Source organism: Idiotropiscis lumnitzeri, chromosome 11 (assembly GCF_059441095.1).
Source record: "Idiotropiscis lumnitzeri isolate Australia: NSW breed Sydney's pygmy pipehorse chromosome 11, RoL_Ilum_1.0, whole genome shotgun sequence".
In the NCBI taxonomy this organism is placed as follows: domain Eukaryota; kingdom Metazoa; phylum Chordata; class Actinopteri; order Syngnathiformes; family Syngnathidae; genus Idiotropiscis; species Idiotropiscis lumnitzeri.
Genome location: NC_142401.1, coordinates 12,276,313 through 12,294,955, shown reverse-complemented (window position 1 = coordinate 12,294,955; position 18,643 = coordinate 12,276,313). Strand labels below are relative to the sequence as shown.

At 40.5% G+C, this 18,643-nt stretch overlaps 1 protein-coding gene across 11 annotated transcripts in view; it reads left to right on the top strand.

Annotated features, from left to right (window-relative positions):
* cacna1da (calcium voltage-gated channel subunit alpha1 Da) overlaps positions 1–18,643 on the top strand; it is a 66,205-nt gene that overhangs the window by 9,841 nt on the left and 37,721 nt on the right. For 9 of the 11 annotated variants that reach the window (XM_088308599.1, XM_088308598.1, XM_088308601.1 and 6 more), the window contains exons 4-10: positions 8,922–9,061; positions 11,967–12,139; positions 13,244–13,396; positions 14,422–14,618; positions 14,912–15,015; positions 17,060–17,229; positions 18,472–18,546. In XM_088308599.1, coding sequence (XP_088164725.1) covers positions 8,922–9,061; positions 11,967–12,139; positions 13,244–13,396; positions 14,422–14,618; positions 14,912–15,015; positions 17,060–17,229; positions 18,472–18,546 — 1,012 coding nt within the window. The remainder of the gene's footprint in view (positions 1–8,921; positions 9,062–11,966; positions 12,140–13,243; positions 13,397–14,421; positions 14,619–14,911; positions 15,016–17,059; positions 17,230–18,471; positions 18,547–18,643) is intronic. The other 2 variants (XM_088308606.1, XM_088308600.1) reach the window with 1 other exon arrangement.

Here is an 18,643-nt window from a genome sequence, read left to right as displayed (position 1 = left end):
TGAATGGCATTTAATCCCATGTTCAATTGACGTTTGTGTTTTGAAATAATTGCAAGATGTAATAGCAAGTATTCGTACTCAGTATTGGTGGCGACTCAAACTACTCAAATAAGTTTGCTTACTTCGCGTATCAACTGAGCAACGGCTGTAAAAGCGTTTTTGATGTAACGACATACCATCAAGCCTCCTCGTGCCTCAATATGACAACTAACCACCGAGAGGCATCCTCCACATCACTCATGCTCTTGTCACAAGCGATCCGAGTCACAATACAATAAAGTCCTCACAAGTGTCCAATGATTGAGGTGGCTTTATATTTTTCAAAATGAGGTTGCTTTTGGAATTTGCAGTTCACCATCAGAGCAGTTTCCCAGTAGATGTGTGCTAACAACCTGTTGAACAGCATTATTCAATGAAGTATGTTCCCGTTCATGTACAAATTGCTTTAGCAGATCAAATCGGTAAGAGAACAAATCTGTCATACAGTTGTGTTAAGCTTTACGTACGTATTTTATTATTTAAAGAGAGAAAATTAACTTGTGTTTGTAATCACCTTTAATTGTCTGCATTTTAATTTGAAAACATTACACGCACTCTCGGGCTCTTGTTGTGAGAGCAGCCAATGACATGTGTTTCCACATGATAGGTGTTGTGTTAGCGGGGCGTCGTGTTATACAAACGTGTGTGTGTGTGTGTGTGTGCTGGCGAATGGAGGGGTTGGCTGCCTAATGGTTGGTGAGAGCAGCGACGTCTGCAGACTCCCATCGAGATGATGTTTCAACTATGTGTTTAGTCACTTAACGTAGCTGCTCATTTGTGGCTCACACTAGCACTGTCCCCGCTAGTTATCTTGAACGTGTACACTTCTCTCGTCGCGTGTGTGTCTGTGTATGTATGCAGAGAAGAGGGAGAGGAAACGCAAGAGCGAGTGCAAAGAGAGTTGAAGCTGTGCCGCTTTTGTGCGGATGCCGAGTGTCAACGCAGCCATGCAAATGTGCGACGAGACTACGTCAAACGGGGCCCTCTTAAAAGGGAATGGCATACCTTTTTTAAGAATTCTCCCACTTTAGCTTAGCAGACACAGCAAAAAGAATATTTCAGGGTGTTTAATGATTTAATACATATCCTTGGCTGTGAAGTCAAGTGGCTGTCTTGCAACGGGAATATTTCAGGATTAACTCCTGGTAACCCCTGGAATATTTTTCAAAGAACAAAGGAAGTGTTTGAAGTAGAAATGATCCATTCCCGGGTTACTGTCATAAAATGCTTATTAACTGTATAGCAATGCTTTAGTAGCATTCTTAATTGTAATATTCAAACGAATGAATACATATATATATATATATATATATATATATATATATATATATATATATATATATATATATATAAGACAATGTATCTATATATTTTTGTATTGGGAATGTTTTTAAAGCACGGTACAGCAATCGCCAAGATTATTTGCACCACAAAAAGACATAATTTGACAAACCAGCATATCATCATTACACTTATTGTAGTGCAAGTTTCATAGGATACCGCGTGGTAAAATGGATTTCAAGAAAATGAAGCATTTTTCTCTTTAATTGTTTCTGTGTCACTTTTGTTGTGCTTTTACGCGTCTTTTGTATTCTATGCTACAGGTTTAATTTTGGGTCAAAATCTCGGAGCATCCATGCGGCCATGAACAGGCGGTAGGTCAGTGTCGTAAAAGCGTCGCGATGTTGGTTGGGTTAATCTAACTAGGGGATAAAGGACACCGTTGTTGTCAATAGCTTTTTAGACCGTTTGGCAACAAAAATGCCGTTTCATATGTTGCAGCAAAGACAGCAAAAAGGCTATTTAAAGTCCAACTGATCAATTGGACGACAAAATTAGTAACTAACAATTAGTCGACTTTGAGCATTAAACAGTTCAACCCTTGAATGTGCAGGTGATTTATGTCTCATGTGTTTCGCACACATCTCACCTTTTAGCAATGTTAATTGTAAAATTGAAACAATTCATCTTTATAGTGAGTAAACAGTCAACGCAAAACATTGTGCCTTTACAGCCGATGACGTGTTTTGAATGTGAGTCTGCTTCATGCTGTAAATTCTTGTCGTCACATCTGCTGTGCGGCTAACCCTTCTTTTGTGAGACGTTTTTTTAACAACAGATAAAAATATGGAAAGAGAATTTGACCTAATTGGGCTGTTCTCGGGTGCTCAATGAACTAGTGGTTATGATGTCAGCGTCACAATTTTGAGGTGTGGGGTTCAAATCTTGGCACCGGCCTTCCTCCCGATGCTTTTGTAGGGTTTCACCCGGTACTCTGACTTACTCACGGTAAAAACGGATACTTATGTGATGTACTGGATCACAATCATCTCAGGCAGTGTCTATATATCGAATGTTGTTGTGTTGACTCACTCAACAAATTCAAACCAGTGGAGTTGCAAAGTACACCCTCCCAGTGAGGAATATCTTCTCACCAGTGTGGGCATGGTCACCCACTGAAAATAACAAAACATGAGCGCGAGACACACATCCTTGGGAGTATCGTCAAGCGAGTGAGTGCACTCGCTTGCTATTTTGGCATCTTTGGCAGGCTTCGCTCTGAGGACGTTGCTTAGGTTATAACATGTCACTGAAGCATATTAAAATAAATTCATGTTTATTGTTTCCTCTTATTTGGAAAAGGTTGACTTGATCGTGTGGGTATAGTGGAGTTGACCTGCTCTTGAAACCATCTTTGGCAGACTTCTTCCCACCCCCACAGCTCTCACTTCAGCGCACACACGCACACACGCACGTACGCATGTGCTCTTATCCACCCTACACAAGGACCCCTATATACTGCATACTCCCAAGCATATGGGTCCCACTATACACACTGATAAACACATATGTGAAAATGAAAACATGTTTGGCTCTTTTGGCTTAGTGATTTCATTTATTTAATTGAAAAAAAAAATAGTGTCATTTTGTGCCTTTTTTTAATTACAGTGGCACGACTTGAGCAAAAAAAAAAAAAGAAAACTTCACAACATGCATCAATTTAGCAGATGGGGAATAGTTCTTCAAAAAGGAAGACAATTGCCTGCGTTAAGCTGTTCATTGCAATTCCTAGAGAAAATCTGCTTAAAAACGAAACAGAAAGCAGAAAAAAAAATAATGAAACCACATCAATTTTGTCTTACGTGTCCGCTAGCTTACTGCTAACACACAACGCGAAATGCGATTGACTGGCCATCGAAAGTAGCACTTATGTATTAATCAAATTATATTTAACACTGGTGAATGCAACAAATACAGACAGAGCATGCAGCAAAACATACCGGCATAAATTCTTTATCCTCTGCAAAAAAAAAACAACGAACATTAATGCAACTTATTTGAGACGATCGTCGGCTTTTTATCATCACATCTAGGCCCCCTGCAAACTATGTCAAATAAATTCTTCAAAATATTGAAACAAATGTTGCTTCTCCTTCTTCAAAAACATTTGATATTATGAACCACACCAAATTTCTGAACAACACTAAACAAGAAATCACTGTGCAATATAAATTTCAAGTGCACCTCGTAGATATTCCAAGTTACGGTCTAACTTTACCCCTCAGCGGGTTTGTTGAGCGGCACTGACTTATCCCTACAGGCAGCATTGGGGGAGATAGAGAGATTATTTGGAAGTGATATGAGGCAGTAGCTTGTTATTGGAAGCTCTACAGAATCCATTTCTCCTCTCAGTGTGCAGCGACAGATTCTAAACGACGTGATTTCATATCTGTTTTCCCTTCTGTATGTTAGTTCTTTTGCTGCTGCGGCTTAAATCATGCCCATTGGCTGCTGTAATGTAAAATGTACACGCCTTGCTTTTGACACGAGTGTAACATTGTTTTGTGTTTATGCAACGGGCAAATGCTGTGGTCAAATCATCCAACACGTGCTTGTAGTCACACCCTAGTGGTCATGTGATGACCTGCACCATGTGTGTGTGTGTTGAATTACTCATTTCAAGCTCATTTCATGAGATCGCACCGTACACTCGCAACATTTATAGTCTACTGAAACTGCAATGCTTCCAGTCTAGGATGTCTTTCCTTTTTCCCTTTGAATGCACTTTAGCAACAGTAAAAGTTTGCAAATCTCTCGTGTGACGCGCACGATGCCAGTTCGAACGCAAAGTTGTTTGACTGTCGAGACATACCTTTCCAGGAAATATTGATTCAACTGATTTTTATTGTTGACTTATTGATCTTATCTTATCTTAACTGAGGTTTGTGTACCGAATGACTGGCAGCATGGCTGATTTGATCAAAGCAAGTTTGGTTTGGCAGAAGTTTGGCTGAGTGGCCAAGTAGTTTAATGGTTGTTAGTTTTCTTTTTTAGCTGTGGTTACTGTTCTTTAGTTTGACGTCTCATTTAAAGAAACCCTACAATACAATAAATATGCATCTTATGGAGCCATTTATTTCTCTTAAAAAAATATTTGGGACTTGCACGACAGAAAAATGTTTTCCTCAGAAACAGGGGTCATTGTATACCGTTTATCTACATTGTGTGTCCATTTCCAGTCCCATGGTCTTCGTCATCGCATGCTGGTCCACCAGAACACACACACACGTGCGCACTTTTGTCTGAATTGTCACTCACTGTTAGTGTTCCCCAAAGTGGCGATCACCGTTTAATCTCCGTAGTCTGACAGCACCTCCACAGTGTCTCACGGGCCCCCCGGACAGAAGCGTCTGCGAGGTTAAAAGCTTTGCATTAGTGCTGTCCGCCTGGCTCAATCATATGTGTAGTTATGTCGCAGAATGCATAGTTCAGCCAATTCGCATCCGTTGTCATATGGTCAGCTGCGCTTTGTGAAGGGTGTGAGTTATGCCTGTGGGCACGGCGGCCCACCGTGCCAATTCAGCAGCAGTCGAGAAGAAATGTACGTTGAGCAGCATACCCGTACAGTCTATTACATTCTAGGATTTAAACGTGCATGTCAAAACAATATACTCGTTGACAGTATTTTACCTAAAGCAAATAAGGTGACTCTCACAAACACCTGATCATGTTCAAAAAGCCCTAACAAATCAGTGTATGTCTTTCTAGAGTGCAAATAAACTAAGATGACTCAGAGATATTTATGGTCATCCCCAAAGGCCTCTTTCCTCTCTCTCTCTTTTCCAGTTTTTTTCCCTTGCTGTCTCTCCACCGCGTCCTGTTTCTCTTTGCAGATCCCTGTGCTGATGAAGAAATTTACTGCTCATTAACTGAGAAGGGATGGCTATCACATCCGATTATATTTTACACGTTGCTATTCACATCCACTTGCTAGTGATTTACAATTAAGATTTACAACACTAGCGTCCCTACAGCGTCAATTAAAACTGAATATTATCTTTTTAATAACCGAATTGTTATTGCAACTCCTTCATTGGCTCTTATTGGTTTGTGCAAGTGCTCTTAATGTTGTGCCTGTTTGGGATATGGACTGCATGTTATTATGGTCAATCAGTCAGACATTACTTGCTAACAATATTAGCCTTAAAAGAATTTGTTTTTTCACAATAAACCTATAACAATCTGGTTTGGATCGGAGGACAATGTGCCCTTAACTTATTTCAGTTTTGCAATTCACTTTGCATTGACATGAGTGTGTTTGAGCCTGTTTTGTATTCTGCTACTCACAGTTTTAACTGTATCCAGCTCCGTTGCAGCTGTTTTGTGTAATTATTATTAGCATTTTTAAATAATTATGTGGGTTGCAACACTCACATCATCTACAGGTGTGAGGCCCCACTACAACCACAAATAGACGCATGTCAAGATGCTAATTTTCTCGGTAGCATTATGCTAAACGCATAACACAAGCTAGCGAAATGAGTAACGATAGCGCGTCACACATTGCGGCGTCCTGAAAATATCTTTTTGCCTCACCATCTTCAACAAAAAGCTGTGATGTAGCAGCTTTTAAATACAATCGAATATAAACTATATAGAAACAATATAGATTTACTCCGCATATCTCGGTTTTAGCTGTATGCAGCCCTCTGAGAAGAAAAAAATTCAACACCCCAGCTGAAAATTTCTAAACATCTAGCAATGGGAAATGCTGCGTCGTCACTGCTGGATTTGTGGCCTCAACACAGCTCTGTCATGGACACAAGAGCCTCAAGCTTTTCTCAACCTTTTGCTTCAGCAACAAAAAGGCCCGTGTCTCTTATTCTGGCCTAAATGCTCCTTCTAATCTACAGTAAACTGTTGGGAAAACGAACCCCGCAGCACTCATCGCTCTCGCATTTTGCAGCGTCCACTGAGAACGCATAACAGCAGATTCAAGAGGCCCTCAGGCGGAAAAGGGTATTGTGTCTTTTATATACGTTTTGTGTATGTGAGCTTTGTTTGCATTTTGTATTGGCTTCCCATATGAGTTATTAAAGACTTAATATGTTTGGTTGCCACAGCATTCAAACTGCCTCTGACCCTGAAAGGGACATTTCCATTCCCTTAGCATTAGAATAGCGGTGAAGTGTATTGCATGACACATATTAACAATATCAGCCTGTGTGCTGTGTCATGCATAAAGCATGGAGGGAGCCGCTCTCTAGTTTCATGGCAGCTGGGAAGGCCCTGACAATGCCAAACAGCTGAGTCACCTGCGGCGTGTCCACATCAATAGCTTGGCGATGCACCAATACCACTTTTTTTTTTAGATCGTGCACAAGTTCATTCGTAGTTACATACCTGTCGATACCGTTACTGTGACTAGAATTTAACACATGGGATAATCTTTTTGTAAATGTCATGCTGTTTGTGTTCAAAGGTTTATTGAAAGGTTTATATTGCAACATTGATGCTATTCATTTGCTTAAGCTATTGAAAGACAAAGCTGTGTTTGCGTAAATGTGTAACATGTAATTCACTACTCCGTAATTACCGTTTTGTTTTAAGTTGGAAGCAAGAATGCATCTTTTTGAAAAACTGTTCAGTCTGTCAAATGGCACAGGCACGTTCGTGGAGGATGGAATGATATTCTATATGACTGGTGAGGTGGTATCGGTTGTCATAGTATAACGGTGTTCTGATAAGTATCCGATTCCGGACCATCCCTATCTGAAACTGCTGTATGATTATTTATTTTTGTTGGCTAGGTTTTTATTGCATTTCTTTTAGAAAAGAAAAAAATGAAAGTAGTGTTTTAGAATCATGTATTGGGATCATGTGTATTGTAGTAAAAATGTATATAATAAGATAAGATAAGATAATAATGCCTTTATTAGTCCCACAATGGGGAAATTCGAGATTCGAACCCAGGCCTCCTGGGGAGACTGGGTCCGGAACGCGGCGCCTTAGACCACTCGGCCATCCTGGCAGCCACGAGATTCGAACCTAGGCCTCCTGGGGAGACTGGGTCCGGAACGCGGCGCCTTAGACCACTCGGCCATCGTGGCAGTATATACGTATTCTTCTAAATTCTTCAAAATAAGAATATTTAAACAATAATTACATTTTGCTTTGTGTCTTACAAGCATGAAATCAAAATCAATTCCAAATCATTTTGTTACTGCGTGTCAACATTAAAAGCATTTACATGCAATGTTGTGACCATGATGTAAAAATAATCACTATGCACACGTGTGCAGTTTTGTTTTAAGATCCATCTGACATCAAATATAACCAAACTTTTAAAATTGTTGCTAAAATTTGATTGGTTTTGGACTTTCAAATGTTGGGCCTCAAGCTATTTTGTATTATATGTGGGAAGGGCGACACACAACACACTTTGCAAACCCTTGGTATCAAAAATTCACTGTCCGCTCTACTCATTACAGTATAGTCAGTCTCTTATGGACATTGCAGCCCATAATTAATCTGGTCAGTCATATAGCAAGTCATGTGTAGCAATGCATGGACTATTAATCTTCATCATACGGTCGTCTGAGATGGAGATGGAGAAGAGTAAATGGGATGATGATGAGGTGCTGTGGGGGTTGTACCATGTTGTTTACTGCTAACATGTGTTTCATTGCCCATGGGACACTTCATTAGGTACGCGGGTACAAACTAATGAGCGCCATGCTCTAATGTAGAACTATATACAGTATTTAACGACAGTATATGTTTGATATTTATTTGTTGTATACTGTATGTTGCTGTTATTATTTGACGTTTCAGTTGCTAACCTGGTTGTTAGAGTTGTTTAGATGTGGATGAGACGCAAGTAACTATTACTCGATTATAAATAAATAAACAAATATATATACGTATATATATATATATATATATATATATATATATATATATATATATATATTATTATTTTTTTTTTTGCCGGGGAAAATAATGTATTATTGAAATAAAGCTTGCAGAGTGTGTGTAATGAACCTTATTTGCGTAAGTTTATGTAGTCACACAGCCCAAGAAGACTTCATTCATTCATTTATTATTATTTGCTTTTTTTTCCCATTTGACTGCTTTATATTTGTGGCTTAATAATTATTTTTTTGTACAAATGTGGACGGGACTATAATTCCCATTTTACAACTGCATTATATAACAGATAGATAATTAGTAATAGATGACAGCGTGTTCCGATCTACAAATAATAATAATAATAATAATAATAATAATGCCTTTATTAGTCCCACAATGGGGAAATTCGAGATTCGAACCCAGGCCTCCTGGGGAGACTGGGTCCTGAACGCGGCGCCCTTAGACCACTCGGCCATCCTGGCAGCCACGAGATTCGAACCCAGGCCTCCTGGGGAGACTGGGTCCGGAACGCGGCGCCTTAGACCACTCGGCCATCCTGGGGTCTCGTTGGCGCGAAACTCCATCGGAAACTGAAGATCCAAATCTTCAGTCACAGCCCTATTCAAATGTTTAGTACCCTTCCATGGTTAACATGTATTATTTTGGGTTTCTTGTTTGTGTGTGTGCAGGAGACAGTCGAGTATGCCTTCCTCATCATTTTCACAATTGAGACGTTTCTGAAGATTATCGCTTACGGTTTGGTGATGCATCAAAATGCCTACGTGAGAAACGGTTGGAACATGCTGGATTTCGTCATTGTCGTCATTGGGTAAGTACCCAATTTTATTTAAATGCGTCTTTCTTCAGAAACTATCATGACAATCCCTGGAGAACGAGAGTGGCGTTTCGGTGATTCAACAATGCCTCATGAGTTTGGTGTTAGGATTTGCACTTTGATAGTGGTAGTTGTACAGCGAGGGAGGCGGCTGGCTGTGCCAAAGTTAAAGATGCTTAAGCCTCTGCTCCGAGTGGCCCAGTGCTAATAGAGACCCTCATACACCCACACTATATGACCCAGAAAAGACAGAGAGAATAAATCAGAGCTTTACCACCACTGGAATGAGTCACCAGCCCTCCATACGCCATCTCTCCTCCAACACTCCCTCCCAACTCCGCTTTCTCTCCTCTCACTTACTGTCTTTCACTCGCAATCTCCCATCATGCACTGCGTTGTCTTTATCAGCGGCCACTTCCATTTCCGTTCAAATGTACACTTTTTTTCCCAGCTCAGGCTGCCCTCCTCGCCAGCCCCGTTGCCCTTTGCTATCTTCATCTCGCAATCTTCTGTGCCCTCCGTCTTCCTTCCCCTCTCTCGTCTTGTGACAACCTCTCCTCTGATATGCACAGTCCACTGCGTAGCTGGGTCACATCGCTGTCTGTGCGCGCCACGCAAGGTTGATCTGGCGTGCAATCGCAAGCGAAGACGGGCGATCTGCCGCCAAGCGTTGCCACTCATTCCATGCAGTGACACACAGACAAATAAGGCAGCCTGCGTTCGATGTCAACATTTCAAAAGATCACCGTCTATCTCCCCAAATTTCACAAACATGTTTTAAAGGGACCGATGGTTTAAAAAGATAAAGCAGTCGGTTTCGGTCCGACTGCTCGTGTTGCAGCACTGCTCTGCATCCTGGCTCAGCAGACTTCTTCGGTGTTTGTCGAAATGAAAATCAATTATCTCCTCCATGACGGGCAGATTTTGACGGAGATGGATGTCTCAACTCAAACAAGTCGAGTCTTCAAATTGATTTTCATTGCTTTTTAAATATATGCAGAGCCATTTGTGTATCACAGTGTAACAGAAAGCACGTGGATTTGTGAAACTGCTGTGCAAAGTGTGGATTATAGTGAATTTGCGTCCCTCAAAGTGATGTAAATAGTGAGAATAACTGAGTATGTACAGTGCAGTTGAAAAGGGGCATACAAAAAAAAAAAAAGCTCCAAGACCGGTGTCCAATAAATATCCAGTATTTCTAATCCAATTATCAAATTGTTAGTTTGCCCTTTTGGAGTAACGTCCGTTGAGACTTATACACTTTTTCTGCCTCTCCTTAATGCGCTCCTCAAAGTGTTGTTGCAAGATTCTTTGCAGCTCAGTCATCACAGCCAGTCTACGTCTTCAAATGATGATCTCATTGAGCTTGGAAATTATGTAAAAAAAAAAAAAAAAATTAAATAAATAAATTACATACAGGCAAGCTGGGTGAGTCTGGAGGTTTGCCCATCACGCATCACTGTCAGATGCTTCGGTGCATTGTGAGCAGGTAAATTGTCATGGCAGGCAGTTGCTAATTGTTGTGTCACAACTTCCGCCACTTCTCTCGCACTGAACGAATCAAATATTTCAGAATCTACTTGCTGATTGATGGCCCGCAATGAAGAGTAAAACTTGTCGTTTGGACTTGAGTAGCATTTGTGACCGCAATCTTGGAACTTTTCTGACAGTTTGTATTCAGAGCTCACCCATGGCATACATAAACAAAGCACCTGCTTAAGGCCCCATGAGCAAGAGCAGAGTAACAAACACATAAGCAGAAAAAATAAATAGATTCATTAAAAAAATCACATCAGTCCAGCGTGTACCCCGCCTCTCAGCTGAAACACTGACATGGGCATGTAGGATTGCAAATCTGGAGGATTGATTGCTCTGAAAGCTGCTCTGAGTAGTTACTTTCATCATAAAGGCGTCAATTTGTGAAGGATGCTTGCCTTGGGTGGGTGAGTAACAAAGCAGCCATCGTATTATTGTGACTCACTTGAACAGGTGCAGTCAACACTTGGAAGAGCGTCTTTCTGCCCGTGTAGGCTGCTCCATTCTCAACTTGTAGTTCATCACTTTGATGCTTGCGTCATGACTTCCTCTCGTTTTTCTGGGATTTGTTGTGGATTTTAGCTTGTAAAATTGTTGGACTCAGTGGTCCATTAAAAGTTAGTCTTTTTTCATGTATTCATAGTGCAAAGTGTGCAGTGTACTCTTTTCTTCTTTATAACCCTAAAGGATGTTTTGGTTTGTCGTAGAGTGCAAATAAATGATTAACAGGGAATAATAACCATATGTGAAGTTGTCCTGGTAAGTGATAGTACAACTGCGTCCTGGTGATGTTAGCATGTTTGTGGGTGGTTGTTAAAATGAAAAAAAAAAAAACTGTTAACACTTTTGACCATACTTAGTGAGTGGCTTTAGCAATAGTGAATTTAATACTTTGAAATTTGCCAGCTACTATAAATGTGCAAAAGGGGGGGGGGACACAAAACGGCTCATTATGTATACAACTTATGTGATTCAGTAGAAACAGGATGCGAAAGAAATTATCGAAACATTTCTTAAAAAAGAAATCTGACGAATTCGGACTGGCCACTTCATTAGGTACACCTTGTTGAATGAGATCCATCCACATAACTGAAAAGCCTTCAATTACAGGCTGATGTAAGTGAAATGTGTGTGGCAACATAGGTTTAAAAAAAAACAAAAACATGAACATGCAGTTGGATGTTAAAATGTCAGTAATGACAAGTTGTGACGGTAACTTGGGGATGGGCAACCAAACTGATGGAGGGGGACACAATTACCAGCCATTTCTGCCATCTGGTGGTGAATTGTGATATTACAGCTTAAAGCTATGCTCTATTTTCAGTACTGTACTGTGAGATTGTATGTGCGTTCTTACTGGCAGCCTCTTCAGTGTCGTCTTGGAAATTCTGACCAAAGATGAGAAGACAGAGGCTGAGGGAGAGGAAAACCACCCATCCATGCACGGGCACGGCGGTAAACCCGGTGGATTTGACGTGAAAGCCCTTCGAGCCTTCCGTGTGCTGCGTCCCCTGCGGCTGGTCTCAGGAGTACCCAGTATGTACCGCGCCATGTCATTCGGTTTTTCCATCCTTTTGCAACATGGTCACAGCTCTTTGCCGCTAAACTGCAAAATAACGAGTGATGGGTCCAGATGGTGTAAGCATACTTTGTACCCTCAGGACTGTTTTTTTTTTTTTTCTTTACATATCATTAGAATGCTAAGAGGACAGAGCTGTTGATGTAATAAATGTAAACACTAGAAAAAGTTGTTAACGTTGCAATATTCCGATTAAGAAAAGCTGTACATTGTTAATTAGTAATTGTTATTATAATTAATTGTTAATTGTTGTAAATTGTATAAATCATTGTTATATGAAAGTACAATATAGCCCCGTTGGCCACAAGGGGGCAGTATAATACAGTCATTATGACTCAAACTAGCTGAAAGAGGATAAATAACATATGCCTGTGGATATTTGTTTATATTGTCTGTCTATAAGTGTTGACTCACCATTTGTGTTCAGATATTGGTCGTTTATTACATCATGACTAACTGAGCTATTTGTTAGCGTGTTAATGTGAGCTAGCATTAAACTACCGTATTTTCCGTACAATAAGCCACTACTTTTTTCCTAGATTTTGAACCGTGCGGCCAATACAGCGGTGCAGCTTGTCTGTGGTTTTTTCTTTCATCGGTAGGGGTGCTATATAGTTCAGAAAATACGCTAAATAAATCTTGATTTTTTTTTTCTCTTGGGTCAATTCAGTTCTAATTAGCAAAGTTGTTGCTGTGTAAAAAGGCACTGTTTTAAGAATCTGTTTATGTCCCTTTTTTTGCATTCACAGTACAAAATCGTTCAGTATATGCAGCAAACAACAAGTTTTTTGCTTGTATATAGTTTTTTTTTTGTTTTTTTTTAATCATCCCCAAAAGAGTTGCTGCGACTTATATACAGGTGCTACTTATAGTCCAGAATTGCGGTACAAGAAGATAATGTTGGTGATTTTTTTTTTAAATTAAGTGTGGGCAGTCAGAGGGCAAGAGAGGGGGGGGGGGGTAACCATTTTGATTCCCGATATTATGTAACTGGTCCAGAACAAGTGCACTTAAGGTCCATGTTTGAGTCCTTTATACATGATTTGTTCCTCCTTGCTTAGGTTTACAAGTGGTGTTGAACTCCATCATTAAAGCCATGGTCCCTCTCCTTCATATTGCCCTCCTGGTCTTGTTTGTCATCATCATCTATGCTATTATTGGCCTGGAGCTTTTCATCGGTAAAATGCACGCAACTTGCTACCTTCCTGGCTCAGGTAAGTAACGTTGTTTTTTTTTTTTCATCTCTCTTGATTATCTATAAAATTATTAAATGTCTATTCAAAATATGTGTATAGTACATACACACCTCATTGAGTATGTTGGCACATTGCTGCAATACGTTTGTATGTTCGCCATATTGGATGTGGCATATCTGGCCCATAAAACTACAAGTAAATGGACTTAAATTTAAAGTGCCCTTTTGCAAAGTACAAACATTTAATGTCTTTCCTTTCCCATTCACACACGCACACACACACACACACACACACATACACTTATACTGTATATTTGGAAAACGAAAAGAACTTAATATACTCAATTCAACAGTTGGCGGGGACCAAGATATACCAAGTGGCACCAAAGCAGAACTGTTATTGCTCTGACCTGAGAAAAAAAAGATAGTGAATACATATTGTTTTCAGCAAATAACATAGACGAGGTCAAAGAGCAAAACGCAAATGCCCAACAATGAATTTGTGGGTCCACAGTACACACCAAACTGTCGTGTATTTTTTTCCCCAAGATTTCTTTTTGTAATGCTTTGCGGCTAACACTGTATGAACAACTGAAATTGTGTAAATAATGCATTCTAAATATTTAATCTGTCTTTAATAACCAGACCCTGAAATGTAAATTTGACATGTGGGTTGACTGAATAAAACGCAAATATTTACAGTTAACTGATTTTGATGAGCAATTTTATATTAATTGATTATCTAAATTTTACTGCTGAAATGTGATTCATTATCCGCTTATAGTCTGCAAATTCTGTTCACAAAAGTTTGTTAAAAACGGTCAACATCATCAATCAAAAGTAATTGTTCAGTGTTAATCCCAAGAGTTCTGCTTTTGAATGAAAGACGGCTGTTACAAGTGGCAAATAAATAAGACAATTTTACCAATTGCTTCATTTTGCCACATCCAGTATGGCGGCTTTGCACTGTACAATTCAGCACTCAATGCTGTCTATATGTATGTTGTCTTTCTTGCTTTTTTATCCGACCTCTTTATTGTGTAGACATCATTGCCGAGGAGGATGCTGCTCCATGTGCGATCTCAGGGCACGGGCGGCAATGCCCCATCAATGGCACCGAATGCAGAGAAGGCTGGCAAGGCCCAAACGGCGGCATCACCAACTTTGACAACTTCCTGTTCGCCATGCTGACGGTGTTTCAGTGCATCACCATGGAGGGCTGGACTGACGTGCTCTACTGGGTGAGTGCCTTGGCTAACCTGTCGTGTTGACTGTCACGCGGCTTCAGACAGAGCGTCGGCTCGGATCACACGTGTGACATCCTGACGACGAGGCCGCTGGTAATTTCCCGAGGCAACCTGTATGATTGACGCGCTAAATATGATTGAAGATACTTGACAACTTGTCTTAGAATGTAACGCAATGTACGTGTAACGATGCTTGTAATTCTCTTTTGAAAGTATCTTGTTTCTCTTTTCACTCCTTTCTTCTCTCCCCTGCTCTCCTTCCTCTGCGGCAACGCACGCTCCTCTAGATGAACGATGCTATGGGCTTTGAGCTTCCATGGGTGTACTTTGTCAGTCTCGTGATCTTCGGCTCCTTTTTCGTTCTTAACCTGGTTTTGGGTGTGTTGAGCGGGTAAGCACCTTCTCCCTTTCTGTGTTTGTGTGTGTTGACTGGCTACTTCTGGATTCCTCAGGTTAACGATGCCATAGGATGGGAAACACCTTGGATTTATTTCGTTAGCCTGATCATACTCGGCTCCTTTTTTGTGCTGAACCTCGTGTTAGGTGTGCTTAGTGGGTAAGAGGCAAACGTGTGCAGTGGCATTTGCTTTGCAGTGTGCAACTCTTTGCTTGGTGTGTTTAGGCAAAAAAAAAAAAAAAAACTACCAACCTCTGAATAATGATGAAAAATTCACAATTACAAATCCGATTTTATGAACAAACTATAATGTGTGGTTTTGTGTTAAAGTCTTAAGATTATTTACTTATACTATATGGACTAAATTATTGAGACAACTTTTGATACAACAGTTTACAGTTCTCTGTTTTTTATGCGGAACTTGCCCTGTCTAATGCCCTCGTATAGCCAAAGATGTAGACAAAGCTGTGGGTTGGATAAAAAAATTGTTATTTGGTGTCAAGGAAGTACGACAAAGTGATGAATGCCAACTGCTCAAAGATTGTTGCAAGTTGGGAAGGAGCAAAAGTTTAGCCTGTTAGAGGAAGAAGTGTTTTAGGATCACAATTTGTGGTGTATTTATTTTGTAAAATATTAATACAGTCACACCTTGAGATGCTAGTTCAATTTGTCCCAGGACAATGTAAGAAACTCAAAATACAAATCATCTTTCCCCTTTGAAATGAATCGAAATGCCACTAATTGGTTCAGGCCAATCCCAATTGAAAAGTTGGGATCTTTGTTTTTTTTTTTTTTTTTCATTTTTTTTATTAACTCATTTACAACCTTTGGCGCTAAAGACGTCAAAGATCCATTTTTTTTACTTGGCTGGTAGTGAATGAGTTAAGGAAAATAGCACTATTGTACTTTATAAAAACATCAAGTGATTATAAAATGAAGCAGGTTTCGGTAAAATTTGTAATGTGCAGAAAGAAAATATGCTTGTGAGTATTGTATATTACATGCTGCGCTATTTCTTAATTCTGGGAGTTTACACACCATTTTTATGTTCTGATCCTTTTCTTTGACAAACTAAAAGCAATGCGAATATTAAATAATGAAATATCATATCGTACATTTAAATACATATTATCTTGCCAGTTTAATAGGCTGCTGTCCCAATACTTTTGTCCATGTCGTGTATTCTAACCCTTGTTGGCGTCACGCACTTGCGTCCTTTTTTTGGCAGCTGCAAAGTGAGCATTTCCTCCCCCTCCCACTCCAGTCAAAGCGCCCAACCCTCGAGAGAGCAAAATTAATCGTATTCCTCGCCTTTCAGTCCTCTCAGTGCTTCTAAGCTTGCTCAAACCCCAGTTTCCTTTCCCGGCAGCGTCGGATGGGGGTGGTGTGTTATTACAGTAGAATTACCGCAGCATGTTGACCAGCCAGCAAAGCCAAGTTAACAAAATCCCAACCTTTGACACTATTGCTGCCATCTTGCAAGTCTGTTTTGAGGAACATTCTTGCAAACTGGCAGTGGAGGACATTTTGCCCCTTGTTTATTTTAGCACATCTCATTAGCAGCTTGTGCACTTTGAGAAGAAGCAGAGGTTTTATTCAATCTATAAATTGAGATTCCTCGCCATTGTTGCATGACTCTTGAAACCATCTGTCTACCTAAATGTCCTACTCTTTATGATGACAATGTTGGCATGCAGGATGCGCTACACCAATGAAGGATCTAAATATAGTACAGCGCTCTTTCCAAGGTGTACATCTCCCTCCAGTGGCTTTGGATGAGAAAGCACATAAATCTTAGAAAAGTTGGGTTCGCAAGATAGAGATTATGCAAAAAAAATAAAAATAAAAAATGCTTAGCCGTGAGACGAACAAATCCTCTTATTGTCGATGAGTCATTGGAGAAGAGTTGACTCATTTGTTTCCATTGTGGTGTGAAAAATGTCTCCGTTGTAGACTGTGGAAGTCAGTCCTCTCCTTATGTTTGCTCTTTTTCGTGCTTCTGTGTGTTTGCTTGGTCTCCTGGTTCTGCCTAACCAAGAGAGTTCTCCAAAGAGAGAGAAAAGGCCAAAGCTCGCGGAGACTTCCAGAAGCTGCGTGAGAAGCAGCAGCTGGAAGAGGACCTGAAGGGTTACCTGGACTGGATTACTCAGGCTGAAGATATCGACCCTGACAATGAAGATGAGGCTGAGGAGGAGTGTAAACGCAACCGTAAGCACATCCTATGACTCAACACGATTCAATTTGCAGCTATTAAAACTCTTCAAAAAGTATTTTCTGATCTTCCCCGTCAACATGTTCAAAGAACACACTGCGACTACCACTGGAGTTCAGCTGAGGAAGTGTGTGTGTGTGTGTGTGTTACATTACTTGAGCAATATAAAAAACTCTTAATCCAAATCCTCTTTATATAAGCAGCACACACGGAACACCAACTGACTCACCTTGTAGTTGAAATGTGTGCTCGTTCTCCCTCAAATCATAAGCAACACTTTCGGACATTATTGAACACACACTCGATGACTTTGGGCATGTTTTGTTGCAGCAAAACCATCACATTGTGATAACATTGCTCTACATTCCCACACATTCACTATAGCTCGTCTTTAAAATCTGTAAACTGAAGTCAGGGATTTTCTTCTACATACATTATGTATGTTTGAAGATAATTGATGAAAACCAACAAAGACTGAGAACTAACTCGTATGAATACTTACGATTTGGAGTTTTTCTCCAATGCATTTATCCAAATTTTTGGGCGACGTGGCTAAAGTTGTATCACGTAACAACTCGAGGGCTTTCGTTCGCATCAGCAGTTATCTGGCGCAACTGCGACATGCAGTCGGCTCGCTATGCTTACACCTCAAAAATGCATCTTCACTATGGGTATTCTGCTAGCGTGACTGCTTTAGAGCGCCTCGTTGTTTGTCATGAGTGTTTCCAAATTGCACAGATGTTTTTATTTATTTATTTAATTTTTTTTTTTACTGCAACTTGAGAGCCAATGTGCGCACAGTGGCTTCATGCTGGCAGGGCCGCTTTAGAACGCCTCGTTGTTGTGACCTCTGATATTCGACATGGCATCTCTGTACTTCTCATCTTGGCTTTCAGTCTTAACGAAACGGTTAAATGAATTTATTTGGAGTGTAGCATGTTAGTGCAAGGCCTCCTATCCTGCAGGCGCTTCTTGTGACCAACAGTGACCACGCACCCATACCTGTACCACCATCACCACCTCCATGTTCTGCTCTCCTCAGACCCCAATGTGGCTCCTGCTGCTCTTTGTCACTGTTGGATTATCGATATTTGGAATACGGTTGTTGTCCTGTGTTGCTTGTCTGCTCTGACCCCATTTTGATAGCAGCGCATTCTCCTCCCCGACCTCTTCCCTCCATGTCCCTCTGCTGTGCCATTGTGTCTGAATGCATGGCCTTGCATGCATTGCACATGAAGGGGTGACTCTGGCTGACCTTACTGAGAAGAAGAAAGGAAGGTTTGGGTGGTTCAGCCAGTCGTCCGACACTCATGGTAAATCCGGTGCTCTCTCTCCTTTTTGTGCTCATGTGTGAGTGTGTGTCTGTTGTGTGTATTTGCCAGCCAGACTGGAGCAGCATAATAGCAAAAA